This window comes from Neopsephotus bourkii, unplaced genomic scaffold (genome assembly GCF_033783945.1).
Source record: "Neopsephotus bourkii isolate Nb327-2 ecotype Australia unplaced genomic scaffold, CSIRO-AGI_Nbou_v1 NB_593, whole genome shotgun sequence".
Lineage (NCBI taxonomy): Eukaryota > Metazoa > Chordata > Aves > Psittaciformes > Psittacidae > Neopsephotus > Neopsephotus bourkii.
In genome coordinates, this window is record NW_026901094.1 from 2,636,641 (window position 1) to 2,657,598 (window position 20,958).

General features: G+C 36.8%; 2 protein-coding genes across 11 annotated transcripts in view; one reads left to right on the forward strand and one right to left on the reverse strand.

Moving 5' to 3' along the window:
- The window catches only part of CFAP74 (cilia and flagella associated protein 74), a 274,549-nt gene that overhangs the window by 177,365 nt on the left and 76,226 nt on the right, over positions 1 to 20,958 (forward strand). The gene's annotated exons all lie outside the window — the stretch shown is intronic.
- The window catches only part of PRKCZ (protein kinase C zeta), a 40,347-nt gene that overhangs the window by 16,949 nt on the left and 2,440 nt on the right, over positions 1 to 20,958 (reverse strand). The window contains exons 2-6 of one of the 3 annotated variants that reach the window (XM_061351670.1): positions 18,923 to 19,044; positions 16,936 to 17,025; positions 16,478 to 16,528; positions 3,160 to 3,245; positions 88 to 219 (exon numbers count right to left, since the gene is read on the reverse strand). In XM_061351670.1, the coding sequence (XP_061207654.1) occupies positions 88 to 219; positions 3,160 to 3,245; positions 16,478 to 16,528; positions 16,936 to 17,025; positions 18,923 to 19,044 (481 nt within the window). Of the gene's footprint in view, positions 1 to 87; positions 220 to 3,159; positions 3,246 to 12,777; positions 13,010 to 13,147; positions 13,544 to 16,477; positions 16,529 to 16,935; positions 17,026 to 18,922; positions 19,045 to 20,958 lie in introns of those variants that run through there. The other 2 variants (XM_061351672.1, XM_061351671.1) reach the window with 2 other exon arrangements.

Consider the following 20,958-nt stretch of genomic DNA (forward strand, 5'->3'; position numbering starts at 1 on the left):
AGAATTTAATTACTCAAGAGGCACATCCACAAACAGCCACTCAGGACACAATGAAACATCTTAGCTTCACACAAAACACAAACTTACCATATGCCTTTTGCAGGTCAGTGGAACAAGTATATGGCAACGCTTATGGACCAACAACTTGCAGTTGATACACTTGTAGCCTTGCCTTCCCAGACCCCATATCCTTTCACTGCACTGGCCGCAGTATGCTCTCTAAAAGCCAGAATTCATATTATCAATTCAGTTGTGAGTTCCTTTCTGTAAATAAGTAGTTATCAAGCAGAAAGAATTTACCTACAAAATGAGTCACATCCTAATAAATGTACAATAATATTTCTCTTAGAATATCCAGGGGTTTTCTAATAACTGAAGGTTCTACTTCATGCTTAGAATTCAATTAAATGCAGTCCTTTTTTAGTGAATGTTAAGAAAATATCCCCAGCCTATGGAACACATTACAGCTTAATATTAGCAAATTATGCCTCAGAATATTTTGAATTTCAGGTTCTGACAGATGTCACCCAAACAAAGCTGGCAGAAATGTGTACTACACCATTATGCATAAAACCCACGTGGACTGACTGCTTTGGAGAACACAAAATGTTACAAAATACAAGTTAGAGTATGAAGCATGTTCCATATCTACACATAATATATTTTAACAGAGGTAGAAACTTTGCATAATTAAAACTCAGGTATCAAGTCTGATGTAAAACCTCTGTATCTTGCACCATTTAATGGCAAAAATATATGGTCTTTTTTTCCCCTACATGCAGTGACATAGCATCTGACTAAATTAAACCAAAAGGAGGACAAATCAAGAAGCCAGGTATTCTACCGCTGACTTCAACAGGGCAGGTCCTGAAATATTTTTTCCAGGTTGCATGTGCTGAGGTCATTTTATCCACTCTACCCAAAGTGCCAAATTGTAATATGAGCTTCTTAACATGCCAAGAAGTCACCCAGCACCAGGTCATCCCTCCACAGAGTGCACAGGTTGCCAGCACAGGACTTAATCATTATTCCCTATCTACACATTTTCTGCAGTGAGTCCTGTAACAGTCTAAGGCATTGTCCATCACTCTGCAAGCTGCACATGAAGCCCTGCTCTCATTCCCAGGCTCAGGCAGAGCTCTGCAACTGTCCCGAAGCCACAGAACAGAACAGAGCAGGTCTGTTCCTCCCAGCAAACTGCCAGTTAGAGTGTGGTTATTCACATCCTGAGACTAATGAATCACACAGTGTCCTGCTCAAAAGCATTAAGCTACTATAAATCCTTACAAGTAGTATTAGAAAAAATATACTAAGAAGAAAAGAAATAATGATCAAAGAATTGATAATTAAAAAAAAACAAACAAAAAAAACCTTCTGTATTGTCCTTCTCATATTTTGATAGCTGCAGAAACCAGAACTTAATGACATCCCACTCATCTGCACAGCCAGTTGCCCTTGATCAGGAGAAACCCAAACTGCATTGCCCAGGGGGAAAAAAAAACAAAACACAACCATACTGCCTCATAAGAGAAGCAATCTTGGACATCTATAGCCGCTTCTTTCACAATTCCTGGTCCATCAGACTTCATTCAGTATCCCTGTCTAGGTTTGACAGCAGTAGTATTAAGACTAAATAAAATATCTTAGGCCTTGGAAACAACATACAAGAAAATAGTTTAATTCACTTTAGACAGATGCAGGGAAACAAGGGGGGGGGGGGGAAGATGTAGGGGTGGCTCCCAAATTCCTTCCATTAATGCTGGTATTCCTCTCCTAGCTCTCCAACACACATACGAAGAGCTTCATATGTGTTAACCTTTATGTTAAGCAAGATTAAAGTTTAGATTCTGGCATCTGTTCATTTTCCTGAATTATCTGAGAGTTCCAAAAGGTTAATTTGAAAAATGAATTAACTCCTAAGGTCATACTTCAGTCTTAAAAACTCAGGCAATGTTAAAGCTTGGTATCTAATTTGGTAATACATACAAGACCATGACTTCTAATAAATTTATACATTCTTACAGCACATTTTGCAGTTCATGTCCACTTCTATCACTAACTGCAGGTAGATATGGCTTGTGTTCTGACTTTGTATGATTCCACTTGTATAAAGACAGTTACAAAGTAGTCTTGTTTAGGACTGTTGACAAATGGTCATACTAACGGGGTGTTAAAACCTTTATGTGCATATTCAATATCTGCCTAATTTCAATCAGAACACTGTAACGTTATGGATTATTAACATGGCAGGTACGCACTCACAATATTTCAAAGAAACATGTTTGGACTATAGAGCAAATAAGCACAAAAAGCATGTGCTTCACACCATAGATTAAAAAACTTGAGTTGGCACACTCCATTACACGAATGCATGTTGTAACTCAGATATGTGATGTATTTTTCACATATCTAGGCATAATATACTGAGTTTGAAGGGGCTTTTCCTTCTTTCAATACAGTTTTGGGGTGGGGAGCAAGAGGAACAAAACTAATTTGATTTTAAAAAACAGTTACTACTGAATCAAACAGTTCACTTCCCCCCCCTTCACTCAGGTCAGTACAGAATTCCCTGAAGTGTTTATGTACTACATTTGTACATATGCTGCAAAACTTAGGCATAACGGGATTAAGTGAAGGAGGTGTCTCAGTCTTAAAACTACATTCACTTCCTTACATGGATTAAGTCAAATTTAAGAATCTGACTTAAAATAGTTGTATTTTAGTTCAAGAAAGTAGATTGTTTCTTAATGAGATGATGTAATACCTCAGATTTGACACATTTAAAGCAAAAAAATCAAGAGCTCTTTAAGAGCTGTAAGAGTGACAAAAAGTACCAAAAGATCATGCTAACAAACAATCAAAATCACAGTTGGGAGGGGAAAAGCTGCTCTAAGCAAGCATCAGTTTAAACAGGCACAAACCCAGCTTTTTAGAGACATTAAAAATAATTCCCACCAATACCATATTAACTCCATCCCAGGTTCAAAGACTTTCAAGTTTTTCTGATTCTTATGGCCTGAATAATACTGCATAGACTGAGGAGTCACACGAATAAGCATCTTTTCTTTTCAATACTCAAATACAGAAAAAGCACAGGCTGAGAAAAACAATTACCACAGAACATTACCAAAACCCAACATTTTATGCAACAGTACTCACTCTGTTAAAACGTTTGGCTTGAAACAAATGCCCATTCACTCGGTACAGCTTCCTCCATCTTCTGGCTCCACGGCGGTAGATTGACTCTAAGAAAGAAATTAAAAAGGTGTAAAGCGGCAGCATGGTGGCACAGGAATACCAGACACACTACATTAAGCAAGTTGTGACTTAAACCAATCTTGCTTTTCCAAAAATCAACGCACAGCTAAAATCTCTGCTGCCTTGTTTTTAATACGTAAAGGCAGCCGTAACTGACAGCTCCTGCAGGATGTGCCTTCCCGTCTGCCTCTCCCTTTTCTCCTATCAGTGTCTCTTTTCCATCACATGATCATAATCTTGTTACCATTTCTTGGCTGCTCACTCTGCAAGCTCAGGTGAGAGGGACATAGAAGTGCTAAATAAACTGCCTCCTCTGGTACAACCACGATACTGATCTCACCTTCACATGTGAGCACATAAAGGTCTGGTGCTAATACTGTTTTAGATGTGTAATATTAAAGACATTACAAGCTTTGAGAGTTACATTATTTGACCTCATTTTTAAGCTGCAATTAAATGTTGTCCAAAATAGTTCTCTGGTTAGGGAAACAGTTCAAATGCAGGTCTGCAATTATTTCTGCTCTATTCTAAACATAACAATAAGAAATCATTTAATCTGTTTAAGCCAGACTTTTCAAGAGGCCCCAGTGTGACAGTACCTGGCACCTACTCCCGAATTACTGTTATTTTCATATCCATATGTGCAATTTTTGTGCAACTGGCTAATTAGAGAATTTGATACTTAATATTAAATGCTGTAAAATGTGTTGTGTGACACCAGTTCTATTCAGAGCTGCTATAAGGGTGACACAGCCAACCCCTGCCACATAAGCAGGACCATGAGCTTTCTACAGCTGGTGGTACAAGTGGGCACTGGGTGGACTGGGTAGTCGAGGGGGAAAGAGGGGTGAAAGTTTAGCAGAAAATTCAGCAGTGTTAAAACTGACAACATATTCTCATTTTAAGAGGCTAAAAACCAGTTTTTAAAGTGTCAGATTTTCATTACCTAATAATCAGTTCTAGCTACACCTATAAGGAGATTCAATTTTAGGGGTTCTCCCAGTTTACTGTAACATTTAAAGTTAAGCATATTTCACGCAGTCTGACGCATTCCCTTAAACATTTTCAGGAAAATTATTTTACTGTGTTTTTATGGGTGCTAGAATATGCTCTTACTTACTTGAAAAAAGAAATGTGAAAGTCTAGAACCCTCATTTTGATACCATTATTTTAAAGTAATATGGTGAATAAGATTATCCAGTATAAAGTTTTAACTGCATGCTTTTTTAAAAACAGATTCTTTGTGTGAGTTATAATGCAACTTAACACAGTTGGCAGATTGTACAAAACATATTTAATCTACTTCCAATGGAAAAATTGGTAAGTATAGCCATTGTATAGGGAGAACTAAACAGCACAGGAAGTATAAATAACTGAGAAGACAACAGTAAACTACAATTATGATACCTAACAACTGAGAGACTGCAGGCCATAAGAGGGGTAAAGGCAGTCACTAGAATAGAGGTATACGGCCTAGTATCTTTGATGCAAATAGTTCCCCAAAACCTCCAAATACAAACTTTAAAGCAAAAAACCACCCTCCTTATTTTCCTAAGCACAAAGACAATTTAAATGAGAATCCAGACAAACTATTGCAAAGTTTCTGCCTAAAACTATGCTCAAACACAAACATCAGTGACAGATTCTTCCACTATTTGTAGGATGACTTTTCATCAAGGAGGGAAAAAAAACTTTCACAAGGATTTTCTCTAAAATAGCTAATTGATTCATTAGACAAAGCACCATATGGAGGCAACCTACTACATCTGTGTGCTGAACATGAGCTTATCACTGAGATGAGGAATATTAAGTGAACGGTAAGTTACCGAGCAGCTTGTGCTGATGAAGTCTGTAAATAAAGGAGAAAGTCACTTCCCTAATTAATAATAAATAATAAAAATCAGGGTCTATATCATATATTTGTGAGGCAACAACCTAACAAAACCTGAACTAATAGAGCATAGCTTCAAACAGTTGGAAGAAATTTACAATTTATTGCTGTAACTGCCACTGACACAGTGCAGGGTTTAAGTGGTCAGTTCCTCTTCCCTGACTCTAAAGGTGGACAAGGTAAAAAAAAAAAAAAAAAAAAAAAAAATGGAAAAAGAAGAAACATAAAGAGAAAACAGTGATCACTGTAAGGCAAACTTTACATCACAAGTTTTATTGGTATTATTACACACTAAGATTAAATTTATATGACAATAATATGTTCTTGGTATCACAAAATCCTGAGTATTTAATTCCTGTGTTTAATGAAAAGGCTACTTTTTCATTTATTTTACAGTGCACATCTGCTAACTCTAAGGACTTGAAATCAGCTGCTTGCAAGCTGCAGGAGATACCATAGCCTTAATCAAAATAAACCTTTCCTCTCTCTGATATTTAATTAAGTGTTTGGGATGAAAAAAAAAGATGTCTTTTCTTTGAATATTTGTTTTGTTTGTGGCCAAGCTTAGGGGAAAATTCAAACAATATTTTAAGCTGCTAACAAGGATAATAAATTTTTATCAAGTAACACAAATATGTAGTCTAATTAAAATGAATGCACTGAACTTCACCTGCTTCCAGGACTGGAATATTGGAGGGAAATAAGGAAACTGTTTTTAGTTATGATTACAAGGTAAATAAAAACACTCAAAGCAAAACAAAATTAACCAGCTGTCTCCATGTACAGAGCCCTGTGAAACAACTGACTCTTGCTGCTGTGCAATTCTTCCTTCTGTTGTCAAGCTGTGCATCTACATCACTAACAGCAATGCACAATGAACCTTGTAAATGTACTTAATATTGGGGTTTTTTGTCCATATACCTTCCCTAGGGTTGAAGGTTTTTTCCATGTTTAAAAAAAACACTGTAGAAAAAAACCTCACGGGAAAATTACACAAAAATATTTAAGTGAGGCTACAAATGGATGAGCAATTTGTCCATTGTTCTGTGTTTATTCCAAATTAACTCATCTACAGAAGATACTCCCCCAATTCAAGTGATCTCTGCAGAACTCTTCAGGAAGGATGTGAACTTTGCCTTTGAAAATGTAATTTAATAAAGCAGGCAGACACAGAAGGCACAGACATTTTTCAACTGACAACATCCTTCCCCAGCACTGGAGAAAAGAAATAATTTAGAAGACTGGCCCAACCTGCCCCCAAGCCTAAAATACTTTTTTCCATCTGCAAGTTTATAAATGCTTGTATCTCCCAGAATATGTAACAGAAATAATCTGTAACGTGAAGACTGTAGTTCACACCAATGAAGGGCAGCAAGATTCCCACCAAAAAATTATGTCCTCTGCATTTGAATTTACAAATTCCAAAGTCTGCTTTTACATGATCAAACTATAATGAAATCTTTTACTATACTAAGTACAGCTATTAATTGCTATTGTTGCACATCACTTCTCAGAGACTAACGCAACTTGTTTACAGGCCAGTTCCATTGCCTGCCAGCTGCACAGTATGAGAATGCCCAGGTTTTGTTTTGTTCTTTTAATGTTTTGCTGAGCATACAAGTGAGCATTCTTTCAAAACCAACTCACGAATTACAAGTAGGAAATTGATATTAGTATTTTAGATAGAATCTGAATTATATGAAAATACAACATATAGAAATAGTTACAAAGAAAGAATAAATTTTGTGCAAGTCAATTCAAAAGAACTTCAGTAGTATGCTCTTTCACATATTTGTTATTTAATATGTTCCGAATAGTTAAACTGAAATAAAAGTACTGTTTTCTGAAGCATCTAACATACAGATCTCGTACATACAGGATGTTAATCTGTCCCCTTTATTATGAAATAGCTGCCATTCCTTGTCAGATGTTAGGAAAGCATATCTTTAACAATATATATATTAAGTGCTTTCACCTCACTTCAGTTACTAAAAGGGTCAAAAGTTAGCTTTTTCTTTTTAATTTAATTTAAAACTGATTAGCAATTGGGAAACTATATCTCCATTCTTCTTTTCTTTTGCAAGACACTAAATTTAACTACCAAGTCAGATCAACCTTCATGAAAACAAGATCAAGCACAATTAAAGGAGCAATAATAACAAAGGAAGTTCACTACATATAGCATCAGCAGGTAACTAACAAGGAAATAAAGCTGTATCTCAGAACTGTAATATCCACCCAGCATTTATTGTGAAACAGCTAAAGCACTGTTTAAATATCCTATTTCCCCACTGACTTTGAAGAGGGTCAACCAACTTCCACTTCAGGACTACAAGGTGAAAAACCTGTCCTCCATGCACACTATTTTCTCATACATCATCTCTTGGTTGCTCATATTCTTATCCTTCTGTTCAAATGGCTCCATGCCACTGCAAGGTGATGAAGGCAATGTTACAAAGACGGATAAATCTGGTACTAAACTAGGATATTAATAGGAATCTCCCAGTCACCTGGTGGAGAAATTGCATCAAGTCTGGTTGATCCACTTCCACACTGAATTCTAGAACATGAACTGTGAAGTCATAAAACAGTTTAGGTTAGAAGGGACCTTAAAGATCATCGAGTTCCAACCCCAAGTTAAGAAAATCACAGAATTTGAAGTTTTTTACTTGTGAGACTAAACATTTAACTAATCACTAAAAATTGTTAAGAACACAAATCAGTGACTAACAGCCCAGGGTTTACCCAGATTATTACCTAGTCAAAGCAAAACCGTTTGTCAATTAGTTGACAGTTGTTTGCCCAAGGGTTTATTTGTCTTAAATCCAAAAGTTACAACAATCCCTTGACCTGTATCAGCGTCTACAGAAGTTTGTAGGTTATGCTTTGGAACTTATTTTGACTTTCTTTGGAAAGAGGGTAATTATTTTGGAACTAATCACCAAAACATTATAGAATTACAGGAAAAAAAAAGATAATTGAGTATTATTTAAAAATCCTTCTTAATCAACCCCCCCAAGAATCTAAGATGGCAGATATATAGGAAAAAAAGTATAGTTTCAAATATTTTCAAGTGGCTGAAGGTATTGATGTAGTTTCGTGGTGGATTTGGCAGTCCTGGGCTAATGGTTGGACTTGACAATCTTCAGGGTCTTTTCCAAACTAGCTGATTCTCTGATTCTATAGTGCCCACAACACATTTCATTACTTCACAAGCTTTTTTCTTACTACTTGCTGAAAAAAAACGTATTTTCTGTGCAAGGGTCATGGCTTTTCTATCAAGATCCTAATTTTGCAGCCCAGATCAGAACTCTTCTGGGTTTTTTTTTTTATTTTACCTGAAATTTAACAGACATATTTGAAAACAAGATCACAGTGTTACTTGAGAAATCCTAGTTAAATCCAGTTACTAGATGCTATTCCAGAAGTGATGCTCTGAGAGGATCCTTGTGCATGTCAGTGCTCTCAACCTGCTGTACATCCTCCACAGCGTCTCTTGTGTGCATTCTTGCAAGGCTGTCCCAATCACAGGATAAAACGATGCTGTGTTTGTTGCTCTAATTTGAAAGAAAATGTTGTGAAAAGGGACTGGAGACAATTGGTGGTGGATCCATACACTTCTGAAAGTGACTAACATTTTTGTTTAGGAATGAAAAGAGTTCAGATTTTCCCCTTCTCTAACTACACAACATTAAGTTTTACAGCCTTTCATGATGTGTGCCTGGCTCCTCTTTACGAAACCACAGTGCAATACAAACCCAAGCTTGCATTACTTTGTTAATAGAAATCCAAACATCTTCTTTTGATGACTGCATTATATATTCTCCCAAAATAAAAATAACTTTCATTAAAAGATTTACTACAATGAAAAACTCATTTAATGTTCTACTAGAATGAATTAAGATCTGCACTAAGAAGTTTTTAATCAAGCTGAAAGAGTACTGAACCAGTACTTATTTAAATAATTTCATTCTTTAATTTACCTTCGTACTGAAGTAGACTGAAATGAAGTTCTGAATATTTAAACAATCTGTAGTAGCAAAATACCTTCCGCAGGAGATGAAACATTTCTTTAGTATTAAACTCAATTTATGCAGCAGAGACCCCTGCAGCAGCGCTAGCTCTCCAGATCTGTCACTCTCCAGTTTTAACACATCTGTGTCTCATTCTGCTTTGTTTTAGGGGGAAAATAAACTGAAATGAAGTGCAATGTCCATTCTTACTATGTCCCAATTTGAGTTCTAAAAGTTGTGCTCTATTTTCTATCATTCAATAAAACTGATTGAGGGAGTGTCCCACTTGTGCTTTTACTCCTTTTAAGCTTTCTCATATGCTATGTATAGTAATTATACATTTCACAAGTATAACATAAGAAGCAGAGTTTGCAGCAATATAAAGTATCACTAAATTGGACATTATTTGGCGAGAGTAGTTAAAAAAAAGTCTCAGTTTCAGGAGTTACTCAAACCTATCATATTCTGGATTTAATGATTATACACTAATTCTGATAGCAAACAAATAGCTTAATTAATTCTTTAATGATGGAGAGAATTTTTGTTTCCCAAGAGAGCAATCTTCCATCTTAGAGGGTCATCTGTTTATGATACACTTGTACCTGCCCTTTCATCAGGTCTGTTGATGGAAAGCTAGTGTTTAATGTGTTAAAGAAAGTGTGGTTAAATTTTTCAAATCAACAATGGTATTTGCCTTTTAGTCTTTGGAAGAGGGCTTTCAATTCACTCTAGAGGAAAGGAAGATAATTACAGCAGAACTGCAAAGTTTACACACTGCTTCCCACCTAAACCCCTTCAGATTTCCACCATGCTCTCCACTATCTGTGTATGAGATCTGCCATGTAAAATTATTTGACAATAGCTATTTCTTCAAAGAAGTTGAAAGTTACACTGAGATAGCTTGTCTCGCTGTTGTTAGAAATAACAACTGCACCTTGAAATTAATGGATCAGTTCGAATCCCAGATCTATTGTTTCAGGCCCTACAATATCAATTTTATCACTGCTTGCCTGAGGTTTTCCTTTCCTTGCAACCCCCATGGGTAAGACCAGTTTTAATCAAAGTTGGAAATCTATAGAACATAGAGGCCTGTGCCAGTCACAGGGCGCCTGTACCTGCTTTACTGAAATTATTGGAAGAAGCATATAGCAGCACTATTATTATAAGAAGCATGTTATTGTAAAAGTAAAGAGGACCAAACTAAAGTTCTGCCTTCAAATAGTTTCTGATTTCCTTTCAATACCTCCCCAGCTAATAATTCAAGGACAAGCAGTTAGAGATGCAGAAGTATTAGTAATGAAACTTCAGAATTATAGATGAGGTGCTTCCTGGTCAATATTGAGAATATCAGGTTTTGGTTTTCCCACTACCCAAATCACTACCTTCCCCCTGTGGTTTAAGGGCAGATCTGCAGTCTGTTCAACACAACTCTTGCACTGACAATGATGACTGGGACTCTCACATGCCTCTTCTGAAAACCTCCCTTTCAGCACACCTGAAGTTAGCTGCTTTTTGCCTTTTCACTTCAGGAGATCTGTTTACCAGCAAGTCATCAATGGCTAGCCAGCTGCTGTCACTAGTTAGCCTTACTTGCCTTCATTCACTTCTGAAGCTCTCTCCATGTCAAGTTAGCAGCACCTGAAATCTCCCACAAAATCTGGTTTCTCACACAGCAACTCAAATCCAAGAGACAAATGCTGAAGACCCATTTTCTGCCCTGCAGGCCTCTATTGCTATTTCTGTGCCTCAGTTAAATATTAAAAACCATAACGTGCATAAAGCAACTCATATTAAAAAGTATTATACAGAAACCCAAGTATAATATATAATTAACCTTGAACATATAATTTAAGAGGTTACACATTAAATAGCTCTTCCAAGTTACTGAAACAGGCAGAGGTTTAACAGGCTCACAGATTGTCCACTAATTCCAACCAATAACACAAAAAAGCTTCAGCACCTTCTTGCAAATTTAAGTTACCCCAAAAGCTTGTGCATCAAAAGAGGATTTACCAACTTACAAGACCTATGTGGAGAGGAAGTATGACAGAGAGCATAGGGGGATGGAGCCAACCACTGCATTCAAGAGAAGTTTTCTAAACCTAGGTGGCATCTTTCCTGCATGACTGTACTACATTCTGACCAACAGCTAATGGAGGAGTGTGGAAAAACCACCTCCAAACAACACAGGCTATTTGTTATGACACCTTAAAAACTCATCCATGCATTCCTTATTCCACTGTATTTTTTTAGTTTATAGTTTACAAATTGTTACATAAGTATCTGCTAGGACATCCAGTATCCTAAAGTAAGAGCAGATACCAAACCCCACAGCCAGATGCTTGCTTTGTAATTTCATGCCTCAGTTATCAAAAAGGAAGCCCAGCACTTTATTCTTCACTGTTTCATAGCAAAGAAAAATGTTGACATTATTGCAGAATTAAAAAAAAAAAAAATTATAAACAGAACAGACCTTTAGCTACAATTTTGGCTTCAGTAACTTGCACCCTCTCATAATCTGTATGTCTGTTTTTCAAATATGCCACGCGTGAAGAAACACGATCCACAGTTAAGACAGAAGAAGATATTTTGGGTACTCTTAAGAAATTATGACACAGCTATTTTCAATTCCTGAGCAACAATACATCTTAAACAAAACAATTTCCCCTGTATGTCAGTTACAATTACTAGAAACCAGGAGAGGGTTACTACCAGTTTCAAAATTGTCTAATTATCCAGTGCAATCCAATCTATGTCTGCAGAACAGTCTCTATGGTCGCAATAGTTCCTTTCTTCATTGGGGGATGAAATTGGTTCACGTGCTCTGAATAACCTAATCACTGCTGCCAATACAGTAACAAATTAAGGGGGGGGGGGAACCTGCCCTATGAGCTAGAAAAATATTTACAGACCACACTGTTGTAGCAAGAAGCCTTCTGGAGCTCTTTTAGAGAATCAGGCAGAACATAAAGCAAAATCAAGTACCTATACCTAGAGTAAAACTGCTCACAACAATAATTAGGCTAGTAAGATACCTTTACTCAACCCTATGACGAAATTTTTAAGAAAGATGGCTTGGGGAAAAAGGAAGCCCCAAACACCTAATGCTGAAACACTGGACAGATAAACAAAGAGTATAAGAGACATTAACATCACAGTGCAATCATTATCAAAAAAATAAGGCAGCAAATCAGCCAGAAATATTAGACTAAAAAAAAATTAGTCATACTAATGCCATAAGTACTTATACATTAAAAACACTTGGTGAAATTAAAGGTTTCCTAGTCTTCATTTTTTTATTTAATGAAGGAGATAGCAAAAATAACAATAAAATTTCTTAGCACAAGCTACCCAAATGCAAGATGAATTTTAATATTAAATACACACACCTATTTGTTCTGATATAAAAATGAAGAAGTGTACCAGCACAGTTCCTAGTACTGTCAGAATAAACTAAGTAAACACTAATTCAAAACAAGTATTTCAGAATTAACATACATCTATCTCAAACAATCCACTAAACACAATTCAACAAAAAGGCCCCGGAAAATGATGCTGCTAAAATGTTAATCTTTACATCAGCAATCTTACAATAAACAGGCCCTGCACACATACCGTCAGGGGTTTTTGGATACATTTCTTCCCTTAATTTCCAATATTAGCAGCAGCAGCAGCATCACTCACTCTTCTGCTCTTTTCCTCCTAAAATACATCCCCCAAGAGTCCTTTCAATGCAATTTTATCAGCATTTCTGAGAGGTCTCTCAGCCACATCCCTACACATGAGAGGCAGCAGGAATCTCTGCATTTGTAACAATCTATGGCTGCAAAGGAGGGTGGTTGGCAAAGCAACTGTATCATAACCAGAATGCTGAGTTCTATTATCTACTGCACCACACGTACACACACACTACATCAATGGCCTCGATTCATAGCAGCAATCACAATGATAGATAAAATCTATAGAAAAAGCATGCATTACTCACTGGGCTTTATTCTTTAGCTTCTTCAGCATGTAATTCTTTAAGCTTTACAACGTAGTAGGTATGAAATGAAACATTTTCCCCCTTTATTTCACGGATGCCTCAGTTTGAATACCATTAGATACCAAGGACAATAGGCAGGATCAGCTCCAACATTAAGAGCAAATATTTAATGGAAGACTGGTTACCCCCGTCTCTCCCTTTCACATCTCTGCCTCATGTATCCAGGCACGGGTGGTACTGGCTCCCTTGAGAGGCTGTAGCTAGCAGCTGAGGCACAAACTAAAACATGGCATGGATGTCAAGGAGCTGATGTCACAAAACCAAGTATTTCTCTGTGAAAACCAGCAATTTCATTAGGGAAGTCCTCCAAATCAATTGGAATTGTTCAGCTGAACATGCTTCATTATACAATGCACTGCAGCAGCAGGAGTGATAAATCAGAGCAAGATCTGTCAGCGTAAATAAGCTGAGACTACAATAACTAAGTTCTGAACTGCCAATCAGACCCTGTGCTTTGTATCAGGCTATCAGGAAGGCATCAGTTATGAGCATGGAAAGGAAATAAAAACCTAAACAATTCTAAAAGCCTTAGTATCAACCCCAAAAGAATAGCTAATCTACTAAAAAAGTTAAAATATTTTTAAACACAAAAGACTGGCCTAGAACTCTGCCATCTTTATCAGGACGTGCTGTGATCAACTACCACCTCCAGTTCAGCAGATGCTAGAATACCCAGGAGAGGTCACATTCAGTGTCTGGGGAGATATGCAAGATAGTTAAGAAATCCTGTCACCTCATCCACTGCCACTTGCGCCTGCAGGGATGGATTAAGCGGCTGGCTGAAGGGAAAAGGTACTGTTTCTACAACAGACACCATACCTTTAGACTGGGAGCTAGGTCTGGCATGAAAAAATAAAAAATAAAAGAAAAAGGTGCCGAAATTCAGAAGCAAAAGAACACAGAGACAACATGGATTCATATAATGGAGACTCCAAATTCAATCTTGCAGACAGCATCGATATGATTCCTTCAAGCACAAAAAGAACTTTTCTTAAAACATTCAAATAGAATTGCAATATTAGTCACATGGATTTATTCCATTAACAGATTACATGCATTTATTTCAAGTTTTGCTGGCTGGTACAATCTCAAACCCACATCCACTTCACAAAAGCACAGGCCAGCTAGCAACTGTATTAGATTTCAACATGGATGTGGAACAGTCTGTATGTATTTCTGTACTCTGCTTCCAAAGCATTGTTGTTCTGAAGGCACTGGAAAGAAAACCCCACAATTCTACAGAAGTTCGCCACAAAATATATTTGCAGCTCAGAAGATCACATACTACTTGAAATAATCACTCCACGACCTCATAAGTACAAGTGATATATTGCAAGCAAAATTGCTTAGCAATTGAATACCATTGTTGAAAAATACGATTTCAAACTGGCTGCAGCTCCATTACAAACCAGAAGTACACACTTCGAGACTGCTAATTTAAGTAGAAGGCCATTTTGGGCAGAGCAACTAGTTAATTGCATATCTGTGTCTGGAAATTACCCAAGACAAACTCATCAGCTCCTTTACACGTAAACACGATGCTGTAGAAAGGAACATATGGAACATTCTAATTTTTTAAGAGGATTTTCTATGAACTTAACTATGGTGATAAAGACTCATAAAATAAATAAATAATTTGAAACATACCAAATATTTTCTGAACAAATGACAGTATTTTAGTCCTGTCAAAATAAATAATGTTTTAAATGAACTGTATCACCAATCTCAATAACATTTCCACACCGCCTGAAAGCAATGCAGATGTTTGGTGTACGCCTCTAACTAACAAGCAATACCACTGCATGCATCAGTTTATGCTAAATTAGCATCAATACAATTTAATAGGCCTGTTGTAAACCAATTTGAAAATAGTTACAACTAGGCCACACCCCCAGATTTCCATGCAGGCCCCTTGAATGCAGCAGCAATGTGCACTGAATTTATTCATTAAATTATAAGAAACCTGACCACAAATCATTCACCAAGCACATTCTACAAAACAGGCTTTTTAAGCCACCAAAGTATGATTCAACATGACCTGTAAAACCACACAAGGAGAAATACCCCACAGACAGAAAAACCAGGTCACCTGAGCCACAGTAGTCTATGTGGATCTGTAGTTCATCTTGTGGCTTTAAATAATTAACATGCCAACAAATTAACAAACTTTTGTACTAAAACATCTACACTTTTAATGAGATCATTAAATTGCAGTGAACTTTATTATGCCACATTACTTGCACAGATACCCTTTTGAGCAACAGTTTTACCTCTCCTCCACTTAGCCTGCATTTCTTGACAGTATTTCACATTAGTTTGTTCTGTGTTGTCACAAATAAGTCTACTTGGGACTAGCACCAGTCTAGGTTTGTACAACACAAGCATTTCCTCCTTCCCCCTTTAACCAGCTACACGAATAGAAGCAAAGACAGAAGCAGATGGTTCTTCCAAGTTCTTTGACTAGGAAAACAGAGCCCAGATGAGCTCACTCTCTACAGTCTTCAGCCAACAAATTAGAAGAAAACAGAATAGGTTTTGGCATGTTGTGGAACAGCCCCAAATATTACAGTGATGGCAGACTTAGTTGCCCCATTCTTAACAGCAGAATTAAGGAGCAGGGGCACCCCAAAGTTAGACACTGAAATAAATTCTCTGCAAGACAGCTGTTTCACAGAAAACAGCCTGAAGACTTATGATGGGAGTATTAACACTTCCACTGAGCTTTGGTATCAAAATCTGCCCTGGAAGAGCATGACAAGCGTTCTAAGGCTAGCTAATCCCTAAATTCAGCACAGTAATTCTCATAAAAGTCAAAAGCACACAAGACACTGAACTACCCAAGCATCCCAAAACATCGTCACCAAAATGGGATTCATATCAATCATGTACCCTTCCTCTGGATATTCATCTACTTTTCACAGGATTTTTTTTAGAGAGTAATAACCTTTTCATAGAAAAGGCTGTATCTCTCCTCTCAATACACATTTATTTTCCCTGCAAGAAATCAAAAGCAGCACAAAAGAAAAGGACCACATTCAAATGTGGATCTAAATTCCTGATGTTTCTCCTCCCAATATAGCAGCTACTGGAAACCCGTATTAATCCTCAGAAACATTAAACCAGCACTAGAATGTTGAGAAAACAAACATTTTACATTCCATTAAGAAATCACAAAAAAGATGTAACAGTAAATTACAAAAACCTTTGAATACATTTCTTTGTACGTCTGAAAAATATTAAACTAAAACTTAGCAACATTTTAGTACTCACTGTCTTCTCCGGGACAAGGCATGCCAGGTTTCTCTGGAATACTTGGGAAAACTGAAACAAAAAAAAATAGATTTTTAAATTAATGTATTCTCAGTAATAAGTCTTCCTTGATTCTTAAATATATTTACACAAAGACAGTTTCTGGAAACCTTCAAACAATTCTGCATGAGAAATAACATAACCAAAATTTGGCTCCATACTGGCAAGATCTTGTGCTTGACTACAGCATTACCAAACCTGTGCAGTTTAGAACCCCAGCCTGCCTCAAAGTCTACTGAAGAGTTTCAGCTTGGGCTCCATCCCCAAAAGAACACTGTCTTCTCACAACATTAAATTCCAGTGCACCAGCTACATTAACAATGTATTCAACAGGCAAAAGAGTTGTCCAATGTCATATTGAAGAAGCATTTATAATTACCAACAAATGCACACAGGTTCCTGAACTGTGCAATACTTGCCATGAATAATCAGCCCTTCATCTCTGTTCTGACAATATAAACGGAATGCTTCTTCTAGTTCCATCTGAGAGGAGATGGTACATGGGTCACCTGAAAAAAAAAAAAAAAAAAGCAACGCACGCAAACTTACAACTGAAGAATTAAGTAGACGATTTCAGTTAGTAAGAAACACACCAGGCTCCAGGATTGCTCTTCTAGCAATCATTTGATATAAAGCTGGTATTTTGATCAAAGCCAAAACATAGCAACACTGGGGTTTTTTTCCCCCTTCTACTTTTATGGAAACTGTGTAGCTAGAAATACACTGTGTTGATTTGCAAGGGGCCAACAAAACAGGAAAGTGAACACACAGATTCTAGTTGACCCACGTGCCAGACTGACAGAAAGCACCCTACAATTAGGAAGTATCAAAAAAATAAGATACAGGTGAAAGTTATGCATGGGACACAAATATGCCAACACTTATATAGAGATATAATTACTCTTAAATCACATATTACCAAATCCTGTATGTCAGAAGATGACCTTTTCAAGATATAAATTATTATCAGTTTAAGTGAGGACATCTGAACTGGAAGATAATACCTCTCTGGTAGGCACAAATACTGTTTTAACAGCCTATGATAGATCAGCAGTCTCCAAACTTTTTTGAAAGCACACCCCATCATTAAATTTTCAGAGCACAAATCCTTACGATGCAAATTATGTGCATTACAAAAAAATACACAAACACAGAAATCTTTAAAGGAATTAATATTAAAAATTATTTTTCAATGGCACAAAGATGTACCTCAAAATATTAAATACAAAAATATTTTAAAGAGCTATGTGATTAAACTTGCTTCATAACTTTTGACAATCTAGGTTTAACATTTTGATATAATGAGTCAAATGTCTAGTTCTAAGCTCAGTTTATTTCAATTTTAATGGTGTCATAGCTAAAGAAAAGAAAGATACCATAAAGATACACAGACCTGAAAGGAAGAAGTGCATTGTTGGCTGTGCTTACCAGATCCTAATACTCATTATTCAATCCCAACCACCATTTATGCAAAGACTTTGTTGGCATTCAGTAAGCAAATTTTCACCTTCACTGATATCAATCAGCTGCTCTTGCATTACCTATTATCTCAACACACACTTAGGGTGAAGTTCATCATTAAAATAGTGGATGTAAATATGTATTTCAAATACTTTTCTTGATAATTCTGAATGTTCTTGATTGACTTCTTGCCACGTCTAATCAGATGGCCATTGCTTTCCACCTGTCCTGTGGCTGACAGTTCATGCTTCCAAGTAGGAAGGAGAAATGTCAGCTCCACGATTTTCCTGTTGTCTGCCTGTGCTCACATTATTAGTGTTACCTTGCAAGGGTTATTTTGGTTAAAATTAGGTAATTAATCCACAAATCCACTTAAGCAGACACATGTAAACTGCTGTACGTCACAATACACAGAAAGCAAGCAAATAAGCAAGGGGGTCACTCTAGATCTCAGCAGCTTTGTGGAACACCCACCCTTCCTGCAGCATACCCTGCCCACCAAACGTGACTCATCAGCACCAAGTAAAGATTAATTTTATTTTTATTCTTTTTTTTTTATTCTTTTTAAGGCAAATGCTGACAGGGTAAAAATCAAAGTGTTGCGGCCCAGAATTTGAAATTAGGAATTTTGAGAGGTATAGCATTAGGTGATGAAAATCTGAAATGAAAACTCTGTGCTCAGTCCAGAAGTATGGAATAGTAGAATATTAAAGTTTTATGTAGCCTTTACTTCTACAGAAGTGAATTCAAGTGCTCCTGTCATCATCCATGTTTTGATGCTCATTTCTCCAAACTCCCTGCTTTGTAAGACATACACTGGTATTTAGAATTGAAAATTAACTCCATAATATGAAACTTGTTTATACAAGTTTCCTCAATGCCCCTTCTTAGTACCACAATGAACAATAAACTCAAGAATACTTAAGTAGTATTTCAATACAATACCTTCATCATCAATCCACTTGAGGGTAATTGGCTGCTCCTGCTGTAAATTACACATCTCATGTACTTCATCACAAAGCTCATCATAGCTCATTGATACATCCAAGTTTGTTATCAGGATGTCCCTGCACAAGATGAAAACATAAGCTTTTATCAGAAAATATCTGCATTAGCCTGCATATTCCAGTAATTCCACCTATGGATGCCAGGCTGCAAAATCATGCTACAGAACTAGCATTCCTCGTATGAAATGCCACACAGTACTGTCAAAGCAGGAGAAAGATTAAAAAAAAAAAAAAAAATTTTGCAAAACAAAACCTGAGAATAAAAACTAGACCTTCTCCTATTTTCTAAATATTTTTCAAATGGCAGACTCAAGGACACTGATTAAATAACTGCTGGAAGAAAGAGGACATGTACTTAAGTTATCTCCCTTACAAAGACAGGCTGAGAAAGTTGAGGCAGGTTCTCAGCCTGGAGAAGCTATGCAGAGACCTCAGAGCAGCTTCCAGTATCTGAAGGGTGCCTACAAGAATGCTGGACAAGGAACTCTTCATCAGGGACTGAAGCAAAGGGACAAGGGGTAATGGGTTCAAACGGAAACAAGGGAAATTCAGTTTAGATACAAGGAAGAAGTTTTTTACTGTGAGGGTGGTGAGGTGCTGGCACAGGTGTCCAAAGAAGTGATAAATGCTCCATCCCTGGCAGTGTTGAAGGCCAGGTTGGACAGAGCCTTGGGCAACATGATCTACTGCAAGGTGTTCCTGTCCATGCCAGGGAGGGGTGGAACTGGATGATCTTAAAGTCCTTTCCAACCCAAACCATTCTATGATTCTATCTCAGTGCTTTCAAAACCTTCTAGGGGATAATTAGGAAACAGTTTTGTAGTTAATAGCTACTGGCATATGTAATTCTTCCCTTTAGTTTAATACAGAAGTATCTCAGAAGTTCCCCAGCAAGACAGATAATTTTTGCATTTTCATACTGTGTGACAAGTCATTTTAGAATATGAGCTATATTACATACTTTACCTACTTACATTTTTCAACCCGAAGCCTAAAGGTGCTACACTGAACTGAGGATCTTTGGCTCTACAGCTCACATTTTAAATGATACGCACAAAAACTTTGCATTTTGTCTTTGCTGAGAAAAATTATAAGAAACAAAGCTCTAACACAATCATTTAAGAACTATACTGAGGTTAAAATTCAGATTAAAAGCACTTCTACCTTTTCAAGTATATCTTTAATCTACAATTTGTAAACTTCTCAAAGAACAGTAACTTAATTCTGCATAATAATGGAAAAAGAAATTAGTATGCTAACTGCCAACTTGTATATCTGCATTATTGTACAATAGTGAGAGCCGCCAGCTGAGGTTAAGCTTAAGACTATATCCCCATCAAGAGAGTCATATTTTAAGCACTTATAAAAGTAAGAGATCAAACCAGTTCCCAAAGTAGTGTTGGAGACCTGGTGCAATGCCTCATGACAAGAGAAGGCCACTAACAAATGCAGCTCATTAATTCATACACTGCCACCTCAAACTAGTCACAAAACCAAGCAGCTATAGCTCTGTGGTAGCTCTGGACAATCATGCTTTCTCAAGTACATAAATACTACTCAAACACTAAAGATATGCAGTAAGACAATATTCTACTATGCACACTACAAATAACAACCCGCTTTTGCAAATGCAAACACCAATTATATTTATTGAAACTGTTATCTCCATGATGTCCATGTGCCTTTGAGATACACTGTGTTTAACCTTAATGCCTGTATAGTCACACTAGGCAATCGCGGCACAGATAAATCAAAATCATTTGTTATTTAACACTACAGAATCTCACAGGACACTTTTTTTTGTCAGGTATCTGAAACTAGATTCTACAGAGTAATTTGAAGAGCTAATGACCATCAAGTTATGGACAAGCAGTTAAAGCAGGAGATTAATATTGTGAAACTGATTAAATGTGTCACCATTTAGAACCAAAGTAACAGAGCAAACCATACTGCATCACTACTCTATTTAAACAC